At 45.0% G+C, this 21,472-nt stretch overlaps 1 protein-coding gene across 4 annotated transcripts in view; it reads left to right on the forward strand.

The window, feature by feature from the left end:
- The first annotated feature begins 103 nt into the window (after nt 1-103).
- Nucleotides 104-21,472, forward strand: part of CDK12 (cyclin dependent kinase 12) — a 30,387-nt gene continuing 9,018 nt past the window's right edge. For 2 of the 4 annotated variants that reach the window (XM_026114725.2, XM_026114727.2), the window contains exons 1-11: nt 106-1,771; nt 8,039-8,923; nt 12,994-13,170; nt 14,658-14,797; nt 15,480-15,650; nt 16,381-16,570; nt 17,482-17,538; nt 18,070-18,171; nt 19,490-19,567; nt 20,053-20,169; nt 20,774-20,905. In XM_026114725.2, the coding sequence (XP_025970510.2) occupies nt 717-1,771; nt 8,039-8,923; nt 12,994-13,170; nt 14,658-14,797; nt 15,480-15,650; nt 16,381-16,570; nt 17,482-17,538; nt 18,070-18,171; nt 19,490-19,567; nt 20,053-20,169; nt 20,774-20,905 (3,104 nt within the window). In that variant the 5' untranslated portion in view covers nt 106-716. Of the gene's footprint in view, nt 1,772-8,038; nt 8,924-12,993; nt 13,171-14,657; nt 14,798-15,479; nt 15,651-16,380; nt 16,571-17,481; nt 17,539-18,069; nt 18,172-19,489; nt 19,568-20,052; nt 20,170-20,773; nt 20,906-21,472 lie in introns of all 4 variants that reach the window. The other 2 variants (XM_026114728.2, XM_064524701.1) reach the window with 2 other exon arrangements.

Below are 21,472 nucleotides of genomic sequence, written 5' to 3' on the forward strand. Positions count from 1 at the left end.
GTTGTCCGCTCCCGGGGTCCCAATAAAGTTTCATTCGAGGCCGGCGAGCGCGTCATCGGCAGCCTCGCGCGGAGGCGGGCCGAGCTCTCGCGAGAGGAGGCGCGCGCCCCGTTTTCCTTTCCCCTCCCCTCCCGGCAGCTCTCGCGGGAGCGGCGGCGGCGGCGGGGCGGAGGGCGGCGACGCTCTCGCGAGAGGCGGCGGGCTCTCGCGAGAGTTGGCGGGGGCCCCCCTGGACGCGGTGCCGTTTCGCTTTGGGAAGTGAGCGGGGGGCGCGGCGGGCCGGGCCGGGCCGGACACGCGGCGGCGCGGGGCGGCGGCGGCGCCCGGCGGGCCTTCCGCCTCGGCGGCGGGGCGAGGGGCCGGCGCGGCGGGGCCCGGGGCGGAGGGGGGAGGGATCTCGGGCCCAGGCCCCGCCTTCCCGGGGCGCCCCCGCGGCGGCGCTGCCCTCCGGGCCTGGGCCCCTCGGATGAGGCGGTGAGGCCGGTGCCCTTCCGCCGCCCCCGCCGGTTCCTGCCCCCCTTCCGCCGCCGCGGGGCCGCGCTCCCCGGCCCGCTCCCCATGTAGGAGGGGGGGTGCTGGCGGCAGGGAGGGCCGAGGCAGGGGGCGACGCTGCTGTGAATGGTGGGGGGGGAGGGAGCTGGGTGCTGAGGGAGTTTAAAGTTTGGGGGCTTTGGAGGATTCCCCCCCTCCCCTCTCTCAAGCACAGTGGAGGAGGAATGCCAAATCCGGAGAGACATGGGGGCAAGAAGGACGGGGGCGGAGGGGGGTCCTCGCAGCACGCGCCTGGCAGCGGCAGTTCGAACAGCAAGGAGAGGCATCGGCTGGCCTCCAGGCACAAGAGGCATAAGTCCAGGCACTCCAAGGAGTCACCGCTGGCAGCCCAGGAGACCGCGGCGCCCCTGGGCGCGGTGATCAAGCCGCTGGTGGAGTACGACGACATCAGTTCCGATTCGGATACCTTCTCGGATGATGTGGCCCTCAAGCTGGACAGGAGGGAGAATGAGGAACGGAAAGCGGACAGGAGCGAAAGGGTACAGAAGCACCGGCACCACCAGCACAAGCGCATTCGAGAGCTGATGAAGAGCAAGCAGGCGGAGAAGGAGAGGAAGTTAGAAAAGAGCCTGGAGGCGTCTAGCAGGTCAGGGTCCACCAAGGACAGAATATCAGGATCCTCCAAGAGACTCCTCGATGACAGTGAGGAGCACCCGAAGTCGCTGTCCTCCAAGAGTAGCAACAAGGAGTCCCGGTCAGCCAAAGCGCACAAGGAGAAATCCAGGAAGGAGCGGGAGCTCAAATCCAGCCATAAGGAGCGCAGTAAAAGCCACCGGAAAAGGGATGCTCCAAAAAGTTATAAAACAATTGACAGTCCGAAGCGGAAATCCAGAAGTCCCCACAGAAAATGGTCTGACAGCCCTAAATTGGATGACAGCCCCTCAGGAGCCTCCTACATCCAGGAGTACGATCTCAGCCCTCCCCGCTCTCACACATCCAGTAACTACGATTCTTACAAGAAGAGCCCCGGCGGCTCGTCGCGCCGGCAGTCGATCAGCCCGCCCTACAAGGAGCCTGTGGCCTACCAGTCGAACACTCGCTCGCCCAGCCCCTACAGCCGGAGGCAGAGGTCGATGAGCCCCTATAACAGGAGGCGCTCCTCGAGCTACGAGAGAGGAAGCGGGTCGTACAGCGGGAGGTCGCCCAGCCCGTACGGCCGAAGGCGCTCGAGCAGCCCTTTCGTCGCGAAGCGGTCTGTGAGCCGGAGTCCGATAGCCAGGTGCGTGACCTCCGCGTTGCCTTCACTGGCTGGGCGACGGGGAAGGAGAAGTACCTAGGGGTGGTCGGGGTGGCTCTGGGGATGGGGAAATTAACCCCCTTTGTAATCTAGACCTGACCCAGATCACTCTGTCCCATGGCTGCATTATTTAGCCATGGAGTGACCTGTGTGGTGTTACTTTGGTGAGGTTTGCTGCAGTTCCCTTTAAAACGGTGTTCACACCTTAGAAAACACCTCCCTAACTGGCACTAAGCAGCGTCCATGTTGGCTCTCAGCAGAGAGGCCTAGGCCTGAATGAGCTCTCGGGATTAAGTTACACTCACCTCTAGAGGTGGCCCCCCGCGGAAGGGAGTGCAGGGGAGCAGGGAGTTGTGTGTCCATGGCAGACAGAGCCTTTCCACTCCTGAGGCACTTTGTTGGCGTGAATTTCAGTTAGGAAGAATGTTTTCACCTATTTCTGGAATCCTCTATCTTTTTGCTAGATGTGGAAACTTGCTTGCACTTTTCAGGAGGGTGGCTTTTGTTTTGAGTGTTTTTTGCTCTTTCTAAACTGACTGTTTTTTTCTTTCCTTGAATTAGAGATGACCACGTGTAAACTGCATCTTTCTAGCCTAAACTTTCTCAGTAATGGAGTTACTTGCTTCTATATTCTGAAATCAGGGCATTCTGGAAGGGCAAGTAGGAAGCAACTGTATTTTGGCTTAACTATGCTTTTCTCTCTGCCTTTCCTCCCCTCCCCCCCCCCATCAGAAATACTGCTACAGAATGAAACTGTTACTTGAAAGTGTTGCTAACTCTGCTTTATTTCAGCTGTTTATAAACTATCCTGTTATGTGCACAAATATGTAGTCTAATGCTGATTCTTTTTTCTAGCTTCAGCTTAGGTTGAGCAAGTTTCCCGTTGTCGCTGTGTGTGCTGTGGCGCTTTGGTTGTAGCTCCATGGCAATTAAGATCTGACCTGGAATGTAATAACTATTGAAATGCTCTGTACTGTGTTGGCAGTGCTGCATCCCTTGGTCCAAATAGGAGCTGAGAGGGAAGAGTCTGCCCCAAACTTAGTTATGTGATCAGTAGTTGCCAGAGAACTTGGTGACTTTGGAATTTGGCTTTTATTACTAGAGCTCCTCTCAACTTCAGAGACTACTGTGTTCTGTTTTGGGGTTGAAACACTGCCTTTCTCCTCACTGTGAGAGAGGTGCATTGTGTAGTATCCTGGAAGCTGTTATGTAAAGTCTGCTGTGTAAAACCATAGTAGAAATAAGCAAAAGTTACTGTATCTTTTCTTCAGCCAGCTGACTTCAGGTTTGTTTCTCCCCCTCTCCATTTTCTGTACATATACCTGAGAGATGTTGAGAGAGAGAGTCCTTGATGGCTTCCTTTTCCCTCCCCTCAATTCTTTTTGCCCCGATGGCACTGCCCTTACAGGTTATTTGGTAATGCTTTGTGCAAGAGTAAGAACAAAGTGGTAGAAGCTTATGTATGGTACATGATGTAACAGTGCATATGGGAACTGCTAAGCGTCCATGCTCAGCTGTGACCAAGGAGAAACCACTTGGGAAGTGAAGTGGTATACTAAAAAGTGATGTTTTCCCCTTGGTTGCCTTATTTCCCAAGCAAATCTGAAGCTGTCTCTCTGTGCATGGCCAGTTGCTTCTGACCTGAGGAATCAAGCTGTTATCTTTTCCTCATCTTAACTATGGGAGCAACTATGAAGCACTTTGCGCTTCCCTGAACTTACATACTCATGTAGGAAACTTTTTAAAGGCATCTTTGACTCACTGACAAAAAAGCTAGAGCTAGACCCGAACCAAAATAGATTTCAAAGGTTACTTATTGTTTACACTCTGCTTGTACTAGAGTCTTTGAATCTGTGACTTCAGTTGATAACCTGTCACTCTTCTCTCCTTTCTTGAAAGATAACTTACTGACTTCGGTGTATTTTTTTAGAGCAGAACATAAAGCATGGATTATGCCTTCAGAAAACATCTGCCGTAGGTGGTTATGTTAAAGGGATGGAGGGAATGTAATGTATTTTCCAGATATTAGGCAACTTTTAAGTTGTAATTAATATGTTGGTTTTGCTTCGTTAAGCTTGCAGTCAGCACAATGTGGAAGTCAATTTACATTCATGGTCAAACATCTGCTGCAGAAGCCAGAGATGTCCCGCAGCTGTGTGGTACTGCCCCTCTGCCGACGGCTGCCCGAGAGCTCACCTGAAGGAGCTGATGAGCTGAGCGCTCCTCACCTGCTCCACTGAAAAGTCAGCTTTGGTTGACTTGCTGCAGATGAGTGTTAAATGGAGGCAGCTGACTCTGCACCAGGGTAGCTATGGAGTGACTGCATGATATGTTCCACGGGCTCCTGCAGACGGGCAGTAACAAACAGTTTGGGAGAGAAATCATCTTAAACTGGTACACTTGCTTCTGTACTGAACATCTGACTATGGCTTAAAGTCTTTGGAGGAGGTAATTTAGGCTTTTCTGGGACACTGAATTATTTCTGTTGCCTGAAAATATGTTGGTTTTTTTCCAAATGCATTCTACTTTTTCTTTAATCTATATGTCCAAAATACAGTTCTAGGGAACTAAATCAACATGCTGAGCTGATTAGAGCGAATACAGAATGCTTGCATTTCAAATGTTTGTGCCAAGCAACTTGCTTTCAATTTAGGAGGAAATAGGGATGATTTGGTCAGTAGGGAAAATAACAGATGTGACTTGCTGTTCTTGTAGCAACTGTTGTTATTGCAGCTAAAACTAGAAGAAATTCCAGAGTCATTCAACTTGCTGAAGGTGGGTTGTGCTCTGTACTAAGTATAGTATAGTACTAAGTATATACAAGTGTGAGCGTGTGCACGTGCTGTAATAGTGGCTGCTGTTACACAGATCCATGCCGTGACACGAGGTCATTGGGCATTCATAAATAAGAAATAGTGCCCTTCTGTTTGAGCTTTTCCTGAGCAATTGGAGCTTGGGGCATGCAGTCAAGCTTCCCGGATGCTAGTCTGTCCTTTACTTCCCACTTCCATCACAGCTTGGGGCAGGTATAATGTTTTAATGCTGGTAGATGCTCTTAAGAGTTTGTATAGTGGATAATGTGGAAGTCCCTAAATGTGGACTGATTCAGGGTCACCTCTGCCAGCAGTTACTGGCAATAGTTGCTTTCACAGCGTGAGGAGGTCTGGAGAGTTCCAGCAGTTCCTCCTCTAAAGACCATTCTAATTTTCTAATTATGTTGGGTAACTTAATAATGCTTTTTGACTTGTGTTTTTAAATGAGCCATCATCTTTGATTTCTCTATGTTAGTAGACAGGCATCATGGTTAGTATCTTGTATTTCTAGTTGCCAGTGTTAGACAATGAGGTTTGTTTTTTTTTTAAACCCCAGAGCACCTTTATCCAGAAAGAAAGGCATACAGGGGTAACAGTCTTCTCTTCCCCCAAGTTCCTGTTAATCACAACAAATCAAGTAAGCCATTGGGTGCTGATAGCTCATGTAAGGGTGCGGGAGGGGTAAAAGTACTAACTTAGCAGCTGCGGGGAAAAGCCATGAAAGGATTATTCCAGATGGGAAGAGCTTCTTTAAAAGCAAAATCTGCCTGTGCATTTTCTCTCTTATTGCATCTTTTCAAGTTATCCAGCAGTGATAAAAGCAAGCGCTGTGGAAGACTGCCCCTCAGCAGGCACTGTAGTGATGTTGAGGCTATTGATGGTCTAATGATATAAGAGGTAAGATTTGCTGTAGAACAGATTTGTTGTAGAACAGTCTCTCTTGCTGGCTTGGTTGATGTAGCTGGCAAAGCAGACGAGCTTCTGGATGTAGTGTCTTCTTCAGGTGGGGGCTTAGAAACAATGGCACTTTCTATAATAGCTGTAAACAAGAGAAAAAGGGTGAGTAGTGCCTGTAGAGCAAAGAGGCTATTAGAGAATAGGAGGCAGATTTTTCCTGGTGGAACAGAGATGCCCCTGTATTTGGTGGCAGAAAGGGAGGGAGGCATCCACAGGCCTCCTCAGGTCTGAGTGGTGGCTCTGTGATGCAACTCCTTCCGCAGCCACCCTTGCGTAAGAGGCTCCTACCCTGAGCCGTGGGCTCTTGTCCGTGCATTCCCCCCTCTCCCTCCAGCAGGACCTTTCCCTTGACTGTGTTCGTGCAGCTGTTTTTTGTGGCTGTATTTCTAAACTAGCGCTATTACAAATAAAGTAAAAATGCATTTTTGTAGAAGTTTTCTTATACCAGGTCTGCTGAGTGATCTTGTTTAGAATGCAGCTGTGCAGCCAGTTGAATTGGTGTAACTGGGAAGAGGTTATCTTCAGGAGGAAGGACAGAAGACAGGCGACAAGGAACTGAGTGTCAGAACATCTTTTACAGAATCTCTCCTGAAAGAATTGTAAGAGGGAATGGTAACCCTAAAACTATGTGTGGTTGCAGTAAGCGACAGCCTACGAGGTTCACCGGGAATGTTTTCTTAGCCTACGAATACTGTCTTTGAGCATAGCGATAATGGCTTTTTCAGCTTCTGGCAACTTTGTGCTGGGATGAGGCAGGTGAATTGCTATCTGAATGGTAAACTGTCTGAGAAAATTAACTCATTAACCAGAACCCTTGGAAAAAGGCCTGATCTTGAGGCAGCATTCCCATCAAAGACTGACTTCCTGAAGAGGGAAAAATAGTTGAGTAACTTCAGAAGACTCCTTTTTATTGTCTTCTGGTTTGTGTGTGTGTGTGTGTGTGGGGGGGGGGGGTTAGGTCTAAAGGTGACCACTCATAGTGTTCTTTGACTGCTGTTGTTGTGAAGTTTGGGGTTGTGTTTACTGTGGAGAGGGGCCAATGCGTGTGCCTGGGGAGTGAGGCAGCGGGGTTCTGTTCAGCTCGGCTCCGTGCCGGCTTGCAGTGAGAGTCCTCCCCTGCCCGTGCGATCACAGCTGTGTCCATCCTCCAAGGCAGTGGGGTCTAGTAAGGCAGCTTGCATTAGTCTCAGTTCTCCAGTTTATTTTCTAAATGGTTTTAGTCTTGGAATGATACGAATTTGTGTAGCAGTATAAAGAACTTAAATCTTTCTCTTACTACATTCTGATTACTGTTATGAGTGAGCCAGCACCTCCTGCATGTAAACATGCTTGGTGTTGGGTGGTTTTTCTAACTAGTGAGTTTTTTTCTAACGTAGTGGGACTGTGTTTTAAAATAATCCTACGTCTTCAAAATTAGTTATTAATAAATGATCAAAAATAAATCATGGCATAGATCAACTTTGAGCATAGTTTCTATTGTAGCATTTATAGGGTCTGATTTTTTAATTTTTTTCTCATTTTTCCTGTTGGCAAGCACAGCTTTTATAATCCATTGAAGTCTACTGTGCATACAGGTAAAGTAGGCTGTCTTGTGACCTGCAGAATCCTAGCTCCTCCTGAAGTAGAGGAAACAGGGCTCTCTTGCCAATGATTTTGACATACATACTGGAAATACAAGTTTCCAATTCTGTTTTATTTTTTTTAATTGTTTCCAAATAGGTCTCCAGTGAGTTTGCAGTTATTGCAGTTTTCTGACTGGGGTCATCTTGTGTTCGTGGTGCGAACGCTGATGGCGTGAGGCACTTCCTGCCTTGCCTGTTGCTCGTATTGCAGTACAGGTTTTTCAGTAAGGGTTTCTTTTTTTCCTGCACATATTACTAATTTAGAGCCCATTTATTGTAGGTGAAGACTGGGACCTTCTGAATATACCTCAAACAGAATTAAAATTCCTGTTTCTTTTTCCCCTGAATCACAATATGCAAATTTAAGTTCTGATGATAGTAAAAGAACCAGGGGAAAAATTAGCTTGAAGCAAGATGTTTCCTGAGGCAGGATTCCCATGAAGGCGGTTGTGTTTTATCTGTTGTTTCTTCTAAAGCAGTACATAATTACTGTGAAAGATTTGTAAACTGCTGGCTCATGCTCTCAGCTGAAGTCGTCCGCTTAGTGCATGCATCTGTGATCTCATCTTTACCTTGAGGCTTGTCCAATCTTGAGCCTTCGTTTCTATTTTAGCTGTATGGTTGTAGGAACAGTCTTGATACTGGGAGCTAGATATCGACTAACGTACGTAGTATGTTTCAGGTCTCAAAGCAGTTCTAGTAACTCCAGTCTTTCTTATGGGTGTTATGGACTCTTTCAACTTAGCTGACAAATAATTAATTCAGATTATTTTCAGAGAGCGCTATTAATGTTGGTGAGTAGCTCAGAGGTTGAGAGATGCTTCACATCACTTATCTTCTTCCTGTTCTCTCCACAGGAAGTCTGTGAAGTCCCGAAGTCGAAGTCCTGGGTATTCAAGACACTCATCATCTCACAGTAAAAAGCAGAGGTCTGGGTCACGTAGTCGCCATTCCAGTATATCACCTACCAGGCTACCACTGAACTCGAGTCTAGGAGCAGAACTCAGCAGGAAGAAAAAGGAACGAGCTGCAGCAGCAGCAGCTGCAGCAAAGGTGGATGGAAAGGAGGCAAAGGGCTCACCTGTTTTCCTATCTAGAAAGGAGAACAGCTCAGCTGAACTTAAGGAGGCTGGAACAGAGTCTAAAAAGGTCACCAAAACTGTTAAATCTGAAAAATCATCTTCAGATACAGAATTAGTTAATTTACTATATACGAATGCAGAGACTAAAGCATCTGCAGACACAATAAAAATCAAGGCAGAAGAGAATTCTGAAAGGAAACATCCTGTTCCAGTTAAAGATTCAAAACAGACGGGAACAAAAGATTTGAAGCCTGTAGTAGTGAAAGAGGAGCTTCTATCTCCAAAAGAGACAGACACAGCAGAGAAGGAGATTCCACCCCCATTACCCTCAATAAAATCACCTCCTCCACCTCTGCCGACAACCACGCCGCCACCTCCAACCCCACCGTTGCCACCTTTGCCTCCATCACCTGCTGTTCCACCTTTGCCACCATCCCAACTGACTCCTGTTCAGGTCCCTGCTTCAGTCCCGACATCTTTGCCATCTTCTTCCCACCCAAGGACGTCTACTTTATCCTCTCAGGTGAACTCTCAGTCTTCTGTCCAAGTGGCTACAAAAACGCAAGTGTCTGTGACGGCTGCTATCCCGCACCTGAAAACTTCGACGTTGCCTCCGCTCCCACTCCCCCCTATTTTAGTTGGGGAAGATGACTTGGATAGGTAAGGTCACATGAAACAGCATCCTTCTGTTTGCATTTGAAAGCAAAACACTGAAAGAAACAGCAGATTTATTTTGATTAGTTTGACAGTTGCTAGCTTATCCAGCAGGATACAGTGAAGACTATGCTGTTGTGCAATATATACCGCGTTGTGCGGCCATTCCTGGTTTTGACCCTGTCAGCTCTACATGGAGGGTTTTATGCTCCTGTGCTGATAGGTACATACGATCTCAGTAAGGAAGAGCGGTTTGGCAGCTGTTTAAATGCTAGTTAGTAGAAATTTCCATTCACACTTTGTTTGTGTCCGTTATTGTAATGACATGTGGATCCAGAATTATGCACCCCTTTGCGCTGCAGCCATTTGCAAAAGCTTATTTTGAAATTGCTTGTTTATTTAATGCCCCCAAATCTGTCTTTAACAGGGAAGAGCTTAACAACTTAAATACAAGAACATAACAAAGCTATTTCTGTTTCAAAAACATTGAGTGTGCAGGCCATGCCTACATGGAGGAAAAAGGGCACTAGTTTAACTTAAATATTGAATTAACTTGAATTATTAGTATTAACTTAAATTGTCGAACGATTCATAATACTTCTTAAAGTAGGTATTATTTCTTTGAAAATGAAAGCATATCAATGTTAGGAGTACAACTGCACCTGCTTCAATTTTGATACTTAAAAAAATTATACAAGTTACTCTTTTTGCTGTCAAAGAGCTGGTCTGAGGAGATGATTAGAGCTGAAGTTGTAGATCTAATGGTTACATGTAACTAACGCGCCTTCCTCCTTCACAGGCAGCGTGTCCTTTTTCTGTATTGCGTTCTGCCTGTATAGTTGCGCTGCTGCGTAGCTGTAAGGCGTAAGGAAATCCTTTCTCCTATCACTTCTAATCGGACCTTGCAGAGTTAATCCTGTCCTGTGAACCGTGGTTCTCACAGCTACTCTGGATCTACATTACGTAGCTGGTCTTCTGCTTGGCTTCTAACACAAACTTGTCTGAAGGAATATGCTGCGTTTTTTTCTTTCTTTTCTCCTTTTTGGGGGTAGGGGAGGACACTACAGAATACCAGAAGTAGAAGTGTAAAAGAGGAAAAACAATCCCCCCCCATAGCTTTTGTAGATGTTGGTATATTATTGTAGGGCTGTTAGTTCAGCAGAAGATAATCACTGGTATTTTTTTCTACTTGATCTGCTTAGCCCGTAGTTCCCTTACAACTTCTGTCTCTTTCTAGCCCTCACTAAAGATGTATTAGGTGTCTCTGTTGTTAGTAAAGTATGTTTTTTAACAAAATGTTTTACGTGACAGTTATGATTTGATATTTAGACAGAAGGGTAATTATGAACATTATGTTACATATTCTCTGATTCACTTAATTGATTTTCATGGGTTGCCCTGGTATCGATGTAAATCAGGGCAGTGCTGTCACTGTGATCATCATGAAAGTTAGACTTGCACATGTTTATGTTGCCCTTCTCAAGCTGTTTAATGTTGTTCAGCAAGTATCTGTTTAGTTTACATGTAGCTGGGATGAGCAGTAGCTTTTAACAGATTGCAGATTTTTTTCCCCATTCAAGTGCCAGTTTAAGCAAGGTTCTTTCTTCTGTTTTCAGCCATCTCCAGCCATAGAAATAATGCTGCAAATACTATATTTTAGTTCTAGATGTGACTGGCTGAAAAATTTTATTTTCCAGACAGGTGTGGCTCAATTTTGAAAGAGTCTTTGTTCCATCTCTGCCATCCCTATGAACTTGCGAGCCTGGGTAATAGCATGGCTGGTTGCTAGAGTTTACAGCGACATTTTCCCCCATAAAAAGAGGGGAAATCCCACTTCATCTGCTGAGTCTAATGTTAGTTGCAAATGGCACTGACCATACACAGAAGCTCACTCTTAACCAACTGACTCCATATTTGCGGATGAATTTTTTTTAAAGTAGATTTCTTTTCCAATATGCTGAGACTAGGAAAATACTCCTGCAGAGGTCTCAGACCATGGTAAGTGTAGGATTTGAAAATATGCTTTGAAATGCCTAAGTACAAAACACATTGCACTTAACTGGAGAGACTCTTTGACCTTTCTTCGTGCTTGCCAAGCTTTTGAGTAGTCTTTGGTCTAAAATGGCTTTAGATGTTTCAGAAATCAAGGTGCGCTGTGGGTTGCTTCCCCTAGCCAGAAGTGTAGCGGAGGGAGGGGAAAAAGATGCTTAGAGTCAAGTGGTACAAACTTCGTATGTGTTTGACAGATGTTGTGCTCAGAAGTCCCATAGCTTGCACAGGTTTCTGGGAACATCTGGCTGACAGTTCATAGCACTCACCTAGTTTAAAAATAGACACCTGATTGATTGCGTACCCTCTATTTTCGGGGAGGGAGAGAAGGGGGGTAGCTTCCAGGAGTCTTTGTCGGGCAGTTGGTGATCGCAGTTTGTCACTTTTATGCTTGGGCAACTCTGAAGTGTTTGTTTAGTTTTCTCATTTAAAAAAAAAGCCTAGCAAGATGTCTAAACGTTCTGGCAGTCATTAAACTTACAGTAGCCATCTAGTAGCACTAATGCTAACATACAAATAGATTAACTAAGCAGCTGTAAATAACTAAGCAAAGATAACGGCATATTGGCAAGAGAGTAACTATATGAGAGGGAGAAAAGGGAACTCCTGGAAAGGTGGGCATCTGCGGCTTAACCTTACAGGCACACCTTTGCCCTGTGGATTAAACACCAAGTCAGGCTTAATTTTTTTTTTTTTTTTGTTACTATGAATTTACTGAAGTCTGTAATAACTGGGCGTTGGATCACAGCATTTCAAATGTATGTATGAAAGGAGTGACAAAAGCAAAACTTAGCTGATCCGCTCTGTTGGAGCAAAGTGAGGCGCTTGTCTCATGTGACAACACGAGACCTGACTTCTGCTTTGCTGAAGTGACCCACCTGGATATCATTCTGCACTTTAATTAAAGATGTGCAGTCAATGGGGTTGAGCTTCAGCCCATACAGCTCTCCCATTTTTATTATTTCCGGGATACGTACTGCTCATAGTAGTGCCCATCGGTGAGTGTTTTCCTCCAGCGGGCTACAGTAGCATGACTTTGGGTTGGTCCTGCCGCTGCGCGATGGTCGCTGCAGCAGCGGGATGAGACTGCTCCCCGCTTCCTGTACAGAAGACGTCACAGCTCGGCTCCGGAGTGTTTCTTCTTTGTATTGCTTGTGTCTTAACTGTATTGCACAACACATTTCCAGGTAGTTTGGGCAGTGTCTAATAAGAAAATCTGTGCTGATGATCGTGAGACTTGCTGATGCTGACAAAGAGCAAACCCCTGCTGGCTGCCCTAAAAATGAACCTTGAAAGGTTGTTCTTATCTTTTAATCGATTTCTTTTTCTGGTGAAACAGATTTTCATGGAGAAGAATTACTGACTGTTCAGACTTAGGAATTCTCCCTGCCACATACATACACAAGGGAGAAGTTAGATTCTGCTTATGAGACTTGCTAGTCTAAACCAAGCTTCTGATGCCACTGATAATTTAATTAAAACAAAAACAAACAAAAACCCCTCTTGGTTTCTCAGCAATATGCAGAAGTTGGAGAGATGTTTTGGTCCTTGCTGGGAATTTGAAAGCAACTTGTGTAGAGACTTAATTCTGTGTGTGTGTGTTTATGGTGGTCCTTAACAGGTCATGTGTTTAATTACGTTATAATAAATGGACCAGGTAGAGGAAGCAAGGATCAGCAAGTGGTAACCTGATGATAACCTGAATTCTGTGTTTTCTAGGAACTTCAGAAAAACTGCTTATTTGTGTAAACAGAGAGAGTTCTAGTTGCAAAGAGCAGTGTGCTTATTTGAAGGCAGTGCATCCAAACTTCATACTTTTCTCCACTGATTTATTAGCTGTGTAAAATTTAACTATTCTTTGTTTTATACTTGGCTATGCTAATTTTGTCACTTAAACCTGGGCTCTTAACTTTATGTGCTCAAACATAGAGCTTTTGGCCTACAATAGTGATTTTTTTTTTTTTGGTTTTGTTTTTAATTGGCTATTAAGTCTGACCTTTGTATCATATTAACTTTTCGGAGTTTAGTCCAAAAGAGATTCTTCCTCCGAAACCTGTGAAGAAAGATAGAGAGCAGAGACCACGACACTTACTCACGGACCTCCCGCTCCCTCCAGAGCTCCCTGGAGGGGATCCATCTCCTCCTGACTCCCCAGAACCAAAGGCAGCCACACCACCTCAGCAACCGTTCAAAAAGAGACCAAAGTAAGGCTGGTTTACTTTTTTTGGCTTTTTTGAGTTGTTAGGTTTTCTGTTTCTTCACACGAATGTCAGTCTGACTTCTCTGAGCTTGAAGAGGTTTTCAGTGTGTACCACATCACTTTTAGAAGACCAGGAGCTGACTGTATGCCCCGGTGCTGTGTGGAGATGGCACTGTTGAAAGTGCAGTCATTTTTAAAATTGAATCTGGCAGCTGCTTTGCCTGCTCTTACCATCTTCCCCACCATTTGTAGGATGAGGAGAACACTTAATGTGCATTTATTTATAAGTCTTCAGCCAGACTTAGTTCTGTTTTATTGAAAATCTTATGTCCCCAGATTAGTGTTTGGATAAACCAAGGGTTTTTTTGTTTTTTTTCTGATAATGTATTATCTGTTTCTGGTGGTGTTTCATATTTGGATCACTCACAGTTGAAAACCACTTGCCACCAATTTGAGAATTAAGAATACAGTAGCTACAGTTTGGGAAGAAGAGGAGGTTGTGCGTGTTGTGCATCAAATGGCGGCTACAGTTCAGACAACGTCAGAGTTGTGACAGGTTCTGTTGTCCTTCTCTTTGATCCTTTCAGTGGCAGGAATTGCTGGAGTGTGTTCTGTTCAGTCTTCAGCCACATCTACCCTGAGAGCTCTTTCATCTTTTTATTTAGTAGTAGTTTCTAGGGCAAAGAAATCTCCTGATGAGTATCCCTATATAAAGCTCCTAGTGCTTTTAGGAAGAGATTATGTAGGAAAGAAGTCATATACCTTTTCTTCATGCACAATTGAAGTATCAGTCATGTTGCGCAGCATATGCAACTTCCCTTGATTGCAAAATTCATGCAGTTGTCAAGAGCTGGTAAACTCTCTTGCACGTGTAGGGTTTTTTGTGCACACACTGCTAGCTACGCTTTCTTTTAAATAAAGATAGAAAGATCAAATGTCCAGTATTTGTGCAAAAGATTTCAAACACTGGGTTTTGTCCTACTACAACATAATTCTTTGGTGGGTTTTTTTTAGATCAGCTCGGTTGTGCTTCAAGCTACTTTGTGTCGAAATGTAGAAATCTGTGTAGCTGTTTGCATGCCCCAAAGAGGCTGTAACAAAGTGTATCCCTTTGCTTGTCTTCCCAGCTCTTACTGTATTCCATGTTTCCTCAGTAGAAGAAAGCTATCGCTCATTAGCCATGTACAGCTTGTAAGTGCGTAACTGATGGGAAAAGATCTATAGTGATACAGTGTTTTTGCTGGGGTGCTTTAGTGTCTAACTGAAGTAAAAGGATAACCTTTCTACATAGCAGCTCTTGTATCTGCAGTAGCTGAGATTATCTGAACAGTATTAAATAAAGAGTCAGTTGCTAGGAGTGTAAGGACAAGGTGCCTGAACTATGCTTTTGTTCTTAGGGCACAGCTTAAAACAGTGGAACAGGCGTTTGCTTGCGTGATTGTGGGCGAGATGGAGCTCTCGGGAGTCTAACAGTCCTCTTCCCTCTTTCAGAATCTGTTGCCCTCGGTATGGGGAAAGGAGACAGACAGAAAGCGACTGGGGGAAGCGTTGCGTGGACAAATTCGATATCATTGGGATTATTGGAGAAGGGACGTATGGGCAGGTGTACAAAGCCAAGGACAAGGATACAGGTAAAGATGCCAAGTGACTTCGATTGACTCTGCTTCTTTATGGCCTTGTTCTGTTATTGTGGGTGTGCTTAAAGCCCTTTCCAGGCTTAGTGGTGGTGCCGGTTAATGACAAATACCTGTAGAACCAGGAATGGCTCCAGCCCTGGAATGAACATTTACAGCAGGTGTTTTCAAAAGGGGCTTTAAAAAAAGGGGGGGGGGGGCAAAGCACAGAGGCTCTGAAATCCTATTATCTGTGAGTTGGTGCCTAGCTGCACTCTTTGAAGTTGTGTCCTCTGTGTACAACTTGGCACCTGGTCAGATGGTCGTGGCAGGCATAGCTATGGCAGCCACAGATGCCCCTGAACCCTGTTTTTTAGTGTGCCTTTGTCAGGTTTTAGAGTAGCACAGCTTGTGAAGAGGGCTGGAGTGGCTTCCAGGGTAGGTTTAAGTTTACCTGTGTCACTCTCCACTGAAGCAGAGTAGGAGCCCTGGTGTCATCTGTCATGATTGAGTTGTTTGGGTCATAACCTCTGATAGAGCAGTGTTAACAAAAAGTAGTAGGGTGGTAACTCAAGTTGGCTCTGCTGTTTCTTAGCGGATGTTGATTGTGCCCATAGGTACTTTTAATTTCCTCCTGGAAACCCACAGAGTTGTTAGCAGTGATGTGTGTGGATGCTTTGACACTGGCTTGTTCTGGCAGGTGAATTGGTAGCTCTAAAGAAGGTGCGACTGGACAATGAAAAGGAAGGCTTCCCCATTACAGCCATCCGCGAGATCAAAATCCTTCGGCAGTTGATCCATCGCAGTGTTGTTAACATGAAGGAAATTGTCACGGACAAACAAGATGCACTGGATTTCAAGAAGGACAAAGGTATTATTTGCTGCAGGGTGTGGTTTCAATTAGCCAAAGAGGTGACACAATTTTTTTATTCTTAGTGTAAAACTAGAAATCTAAGTTGTGGTGTGTCTAGATTTTCTTTTTTGTGTTCCTTCTTGATGCAACAGTTCCAGCAAAAGTTTGTCATCTGGATTTGGGCTTACATCAAATAATAGGTTCCAATCAATACGAGTTGTTGCACCACATAGCAGAGGTGGACACAGGCTTGAAAGGATGCATTGCACTTGTTCTTGCAGAGTCTGAAAAGACTTTGTGGGGGAGGGAGGAACTTTACAAGTCACTTTTAGCACTGATTAGTGCTGTCAAAATAGCTGATAGTGTGAAAAGTCTTTGATTCTCCATCCCTGTGGAAGAAGGGTGTTCTAGCATCCCACTAGCTTTTTGGTTTGGGGCTTTTCTTTCACTTTTGGGGGTGTATTTTGGTTTCAGTTATTCAGCCTGATATGTTAGAGGGGCTACTTGGGCTTTTTGTTTGTTTTCCCCTTGAGGGAAACCAATTCCTTCTAGGATGCAGTAAGCCCTACGTATCACAAGGCCATATTAACAAAAAAAAAACAAACAAACAAAAAAAAACCACTGCACCAACAGAACACAACTAACTACACCAAAAAAAAGTCTCAACAATGAGTCAGTCTACTTTTATTCCTTCTTTCCCTTGTCTCTCCTCTTGTTTTAAGTGATTTCTCTCTCTTTATTTGACTAGGTGCCTTTTACCTTGTATTTGAGTACATGGACCATGACCTAATGGGGCTGCTAGAATCTGGCTTGGTACATTTCTCAGAGGACCATATCAAGTCTTTCATGAAACAGTTAATGGAGGGTCTGGATTATTGTCACAAAAAGAACTTCCTTCATCGAGATATTAAGTGCTCCAACATCTTACTGAACAACAGGTAACTTGAGACTAGATACAATTCTGTCCGGGCTGCCTTCCCTGTGCTCCCTGGGGCTCAGTTAAATTAAGCAGAGAGCGTACAGTTGTTGTCACCACGTCGAATATGCTTGGAAGTAGAAGATTTTGATCTGCTCAAGGAATACGGTCCTGCATGTTCCATGAGCGGGGTGACAGATGATTCTAATTAAGCAGTAGCTCTCGTGGGTGCTGCCACTGGCTGGGAACATAGCCCCTGCTGCAAAGGGGGACAAATCTAACAACGTCCTGATGTTTAACTTTCTGCTGGTGGTTTCTCCATGTGAGACCCTCTGCTCAGATTTGCAGCTCCTTATAGTTGTGCTTCTTTCCTGTAGACTTAAACAGGTCTTAGTGTACTCTTCGTCTCCAAGGGATTTTGGCAAAAATACTGTTTATTGAAGTGCTTGTATGCAGAGAAAGCATTGAAGGTTAAAGTAGGAAGTAGCAGCTCTCCATGAATTCTCACTCTTTTTTTAAATAGCACTCTTTGGCAGTAACATAGTTCATCATAGAATATATTAAAATACCAAATTTTGTTTGCTGTTAATTCTCAAGTCTTTATCTGAATATCCATAAGAAGTTTGAGCCAGTGAGAATAATGCTGCACATAATTGCATCCACGTGTTGATATCCATGTAAAAGACTTCACTGGGACATTGGTCCATTGGGTAGGTTTTGTGATAGAGATGAGATTGAATTATTGCATGTATTTTCTTTTCTTTGAAGGATTAAGCAGGGTCTGAAAAACTAAGACTGGCTTAGCCAAAATAATTACTACAAACATTGCTTTGCTAGGGCTCCCTACTGTGTGGGGGAGTTTTCTTACCTTTTACTGCTTTCAGCATGTCATCCCTGCTGTGATTCAAACTAGTGATTGCTTTTGTCTTTCAGTGGGCAAATCAAACTTGCAGATTTTGGACTCGCCCGACTCTACAGCTCGGAGGAGAGGTGAGGCGTGGTGGAGTGAAAGAAGGGAGAAATGTCTAACGTAAGAGGGATGAGCTCCTTTGTTCTTAATGTCCCCATAGTCCCGTTACTTGGGAGTCCCAGCACTGCCTGAGAAGTGAGCTCCGATATAGTATAAGTGGTATAACACTGCTCCAGCTGTCGGAAACGTATCCTCCTGGCTAGTATTAAGTGTCTCATTAGAAAAACCAGCCGATAAGGAACCAAAACATCTTCTCTGCTTCCCTGAACTTTCTGTAGTATCAAAGGGGAGTTCGCACATTTTTGCTCTGAACTGATGAGATCAATCACTGTTCAGTAGTGGCAGCCTGTTGCGGGCCAGGGTTTTTCAATCTTGAGCACATACAGCCTGCTGCTTTGTTAACTCAGGCAGGTGTGATGGAAATCTAGGTACCTGAAAGCCCACCACTTCTATTTAAATGCTTAACACTAGAGTTTGGAAGTAATATTTACAATTTGTAAGTGTTTTGTGGCCCTTAATGTCAACTTACTTTTATGTATCTTACATTATAGCCGTCCATATACAAATAAAGTCATTACATTATGGTATCGACCTCCAGAATTGCTGCTAGGTGAGGAGCGTTACACACCAGCCATAGATGTATGGAGCTGCGGGTAAGCACCTGGTTTGTGTCTCTTGCTGGATCTATGGTTTCTGCTGCTTTCTGCAACATACCTGTTCTAGCTAGACAAAGAGTATTCCAATAGTATTGGAATACTTTCAAATTCTGTGCCTTAGAGAAATAGGTTTCAGTCAGCTAACAAAAGCTAAACCATTTAATAAGAACTTCTAGAGCAAGATGTATTTTGATATTGACACATAGGAGCATAAAATGTATTTACTTAGTATTTTAGTGTTTCTCAGTCTTTAAAACTTGACCATCCAACCTTTGATGCTTATGTGTCAGTAAGATCAGGAGGGAGGGAGGACAGGTTTTTCTGTTTTGTTTTCTGTAACCTCTTTGGATTGTTCTGTTCATTTGGTTTCTTCAGCAAATCTAAGGAACATTTTGAAGTGTGGATCTTGGGTCCCTAATAGTGTAGGGAATCTCGTGAACAGGAGGAGTCTGGGCAGTTCAGCAGCAAAGATGGACGTTTATCCAAGTGGCTCAAAACCAGAGCTCTGAGGATTCAGCATTCAGTCAGAAGTGGGACTGCATTTTCCGAAGTGTGTGCTTCCTGTTGTGATAGTCATGGGTAAACTTTCAGCAGAGTTTAGTACACAAACCACAGAGACTTCGTAAAAGGCAGGCCCTGCTAATTACTTGTGGAAATTCTGGCTGTGAAATCCAGTTGCTGTTCACTGCCCTGTGCCAAATGAGTGGGGTCAGTCCAGTTCCAGCAGACAGGTGCCTGTATCAGGCCACAGCTACATTTGACACCAATTGTCATTCCTGTCAGAAGGCTTAAGCATAGATGTTAAGGACTGAATGAGTCAGAGCTTTCCCCTCCTTCATTCTCTTCTTTCCCTTCCAACTATTAAAAAGTACTGTGTGCACACAGACATGTGTACGTAAGACTGTCCTGTGCCTGGCAGTGATAAACAACAGGCTACTGGCAGCAGAGGATAGCGAGGCTAGCAGGTATCTACCAACTTGTGACAGCAGAGTTGGAGGGAGAACTGGGCTGAGCCTGAGGAAAACTAGATGTCTGGCTGTTCTTCTCATCATCGTATTGATACTTCCCCTTTTCCCTGCAAAGTGTTAAAGCATTAAGCCTGTGATGTGTTAACCAGCCTACTAGTGAGTGTTATTTCCCCGCTGCGTAGAATTGGTGGCTCTTTACACATAGGTTAGTTTGTCACTTCTCAACTACAAGCCCTGATGCAAATAACTCTCCTTAGGCAAACCTGCTTCTGAACAGAAATGCTGCAGTGTTCAGATGATCATCCCAAGAGTTTGCTGTCATGACCTCTTGCTTTTCCTCTTTCCAGCTGTATCCTCGGGGAACTGTTTACAAAGAAGCCTATTTTTCAAGCCAATCTGGAACTGGCTCAGCTTGAATTAATCAGGTAAAGCATTGCACATGCATGCCTATGAGAAGAGGTACTGCAGAAACTGCTCATGCACATAGTCTGTGTATTATAAGAGCCCTCTTCCTCTAATCTGTCTGCAAATTAGGACCGGTAAATGACTATAACTGCAAATGTGAGTGGTTAGGCCTCTAGGTGTCCACACCTGCAGTCAAGTGTGTCTCTGTTAATGTGTGCAACCTCAGTAAACTTGTGTGTGTTGAGTACAAAAATCATGACCTTAATTAGATCTCACCACTGAAAACTCAGTTTATTAGATGGTCTAGAAACTCAAGGTAAGATTTTCTCCTGTTCCCGATACTTCCTTTCTAACCTGAGTGTTTATCTAATCCTTGTCAAAGTGTGCCCAGCCCTAGGCTGTTGATATGCTAAGTTGCTTAAGAGGAAATGTTTTCACTTGGGTGGCGACTGTTCTCCTTCTAGATGTGTTTGTGCTGATAGCGCTCTGCTTTTCTGGTTCTCAGCCGACTCTGTGGGAGCCCCTGTCCAGCAGTGTGGCCAGATGTCATCAAGTTGCCCTACTTCAACACTATGAAACCGAAGAAGCAATACCGAAGGCGCCTGCGTGAGGAGTTCTCCTTGTGAGTCTCAGCAGAAGAGAGGATGAGTGGGTGCATGGGGACTGTGGCCTTTTGTGTTGTATGACTGATCTGCTAACCTTTGGCTCTAGTCTATGTGGCAGGATGAAGCACCACTTTTCCTGCTTACCTGCAGCCCTCTCCACAGATGGGAAGCCTTCCTGGAAGCCTGGAATGTGATCGCTGTCCCCTTTCTAAATATCTGATCTGCCACAGGGGCCTCCTGGAGGGGTTCCCTGCCTCTGTGTACTTGTGACACTTCTAGCTAGAGTCCGCCTTGTCAGTCTGCACTCGGAAACTTCACAGGATGGCATTTGCGCAGTGCTGAGGCTGTCTGACTTCGCAGATGTGCTCTCTGGGGGCAGAGTATAATTGTGTGAGAATCTCTTGGGATTTGTAGCTGCTCTTTATAAATGGCAATAATTAGACTGAAAATATTATGAATCTGATGCCTGTTGTGATGATGTCTGTGAGCTGCTGCATTATTTAATAGTAAATTTTGACTGCATAGATTTCTGTTAGGTCTGAGGTGGCTCTCTGAAAGTGGGCTGCTCCATCTGTTCAGAACGACCTCTTAATTCAGCCACGTTTCTAAATCTCTCTGCAGCATTCCTTCGTCTGCTCTTGATCTGCTGGATCACATGCTGACGCTAGACCCCAGTAAGCGCTGCACAGCAGAACAGGCCCTGCAGAGCGACTTCCTTAAGGATGTTGACCTCAGCAAGATGGCACCTCCGGAGTAAGTTCCAGCTGGCATCTGCCACCGCAGTGGGCTCTCCGCTGAGTGAGCTTTGGGAAGGAGCCACTGGTTTGGCCTTGTTTTCAGTCAGAAACTGAGTCAAGATTTCTGGCCTCTTTCCTCCACTGTGCCCCAGGATTTTGTCGTATGACTGAGCAAATAGCTCTTCCTATGCTTTTTTCTTCCTTCTCCGCCTCCCCCCTGCCTGATAATTAATGCTGGTTTTCTAAAGTTCAGTTTTTTGCTCACAAGGCTCAACATCTTCCAACAGTTTTAGAGCAGAATAATACACAGAGAATCCCTGTCTGCTGTGTAATGGAGGACTGGCTCAGCCTCGTTGTTTATGCTGCTCGTTAATTGGCTAGAGCAGTGGCTGTTGAGCTGTGTCGCACCATTTGCAGCTCTCCTCCCTCCCCAAGTAAGCAGGTTATGAAACTCTCCTCCAGCTTCATTGCATGTAAGTACAGTGATAGCTTTTAAGATTCCTGTTTACTTCAGAGTTCCTAATAGCAGCTGCTGGCTCAAAGCCGCCGTACCTTCAAAGCTTAATGGACTTACCCTTATGGC

Source organism: Dromaius novaehollandiae, chromosome 22 (genome assembly GCF_036370855.1).
Source record: "Dromaius novaehollandiae isolate bDroNov1 chromosome 22, bDroNov1.hap1, whole genome shotgun sequence".
Lineage (NCBI taxonomy): Eukaryota > Metazoa > Chordata > Aves > Casuariiformes > Dromaiidae > Dromaius > Dromaius novaehollandiae.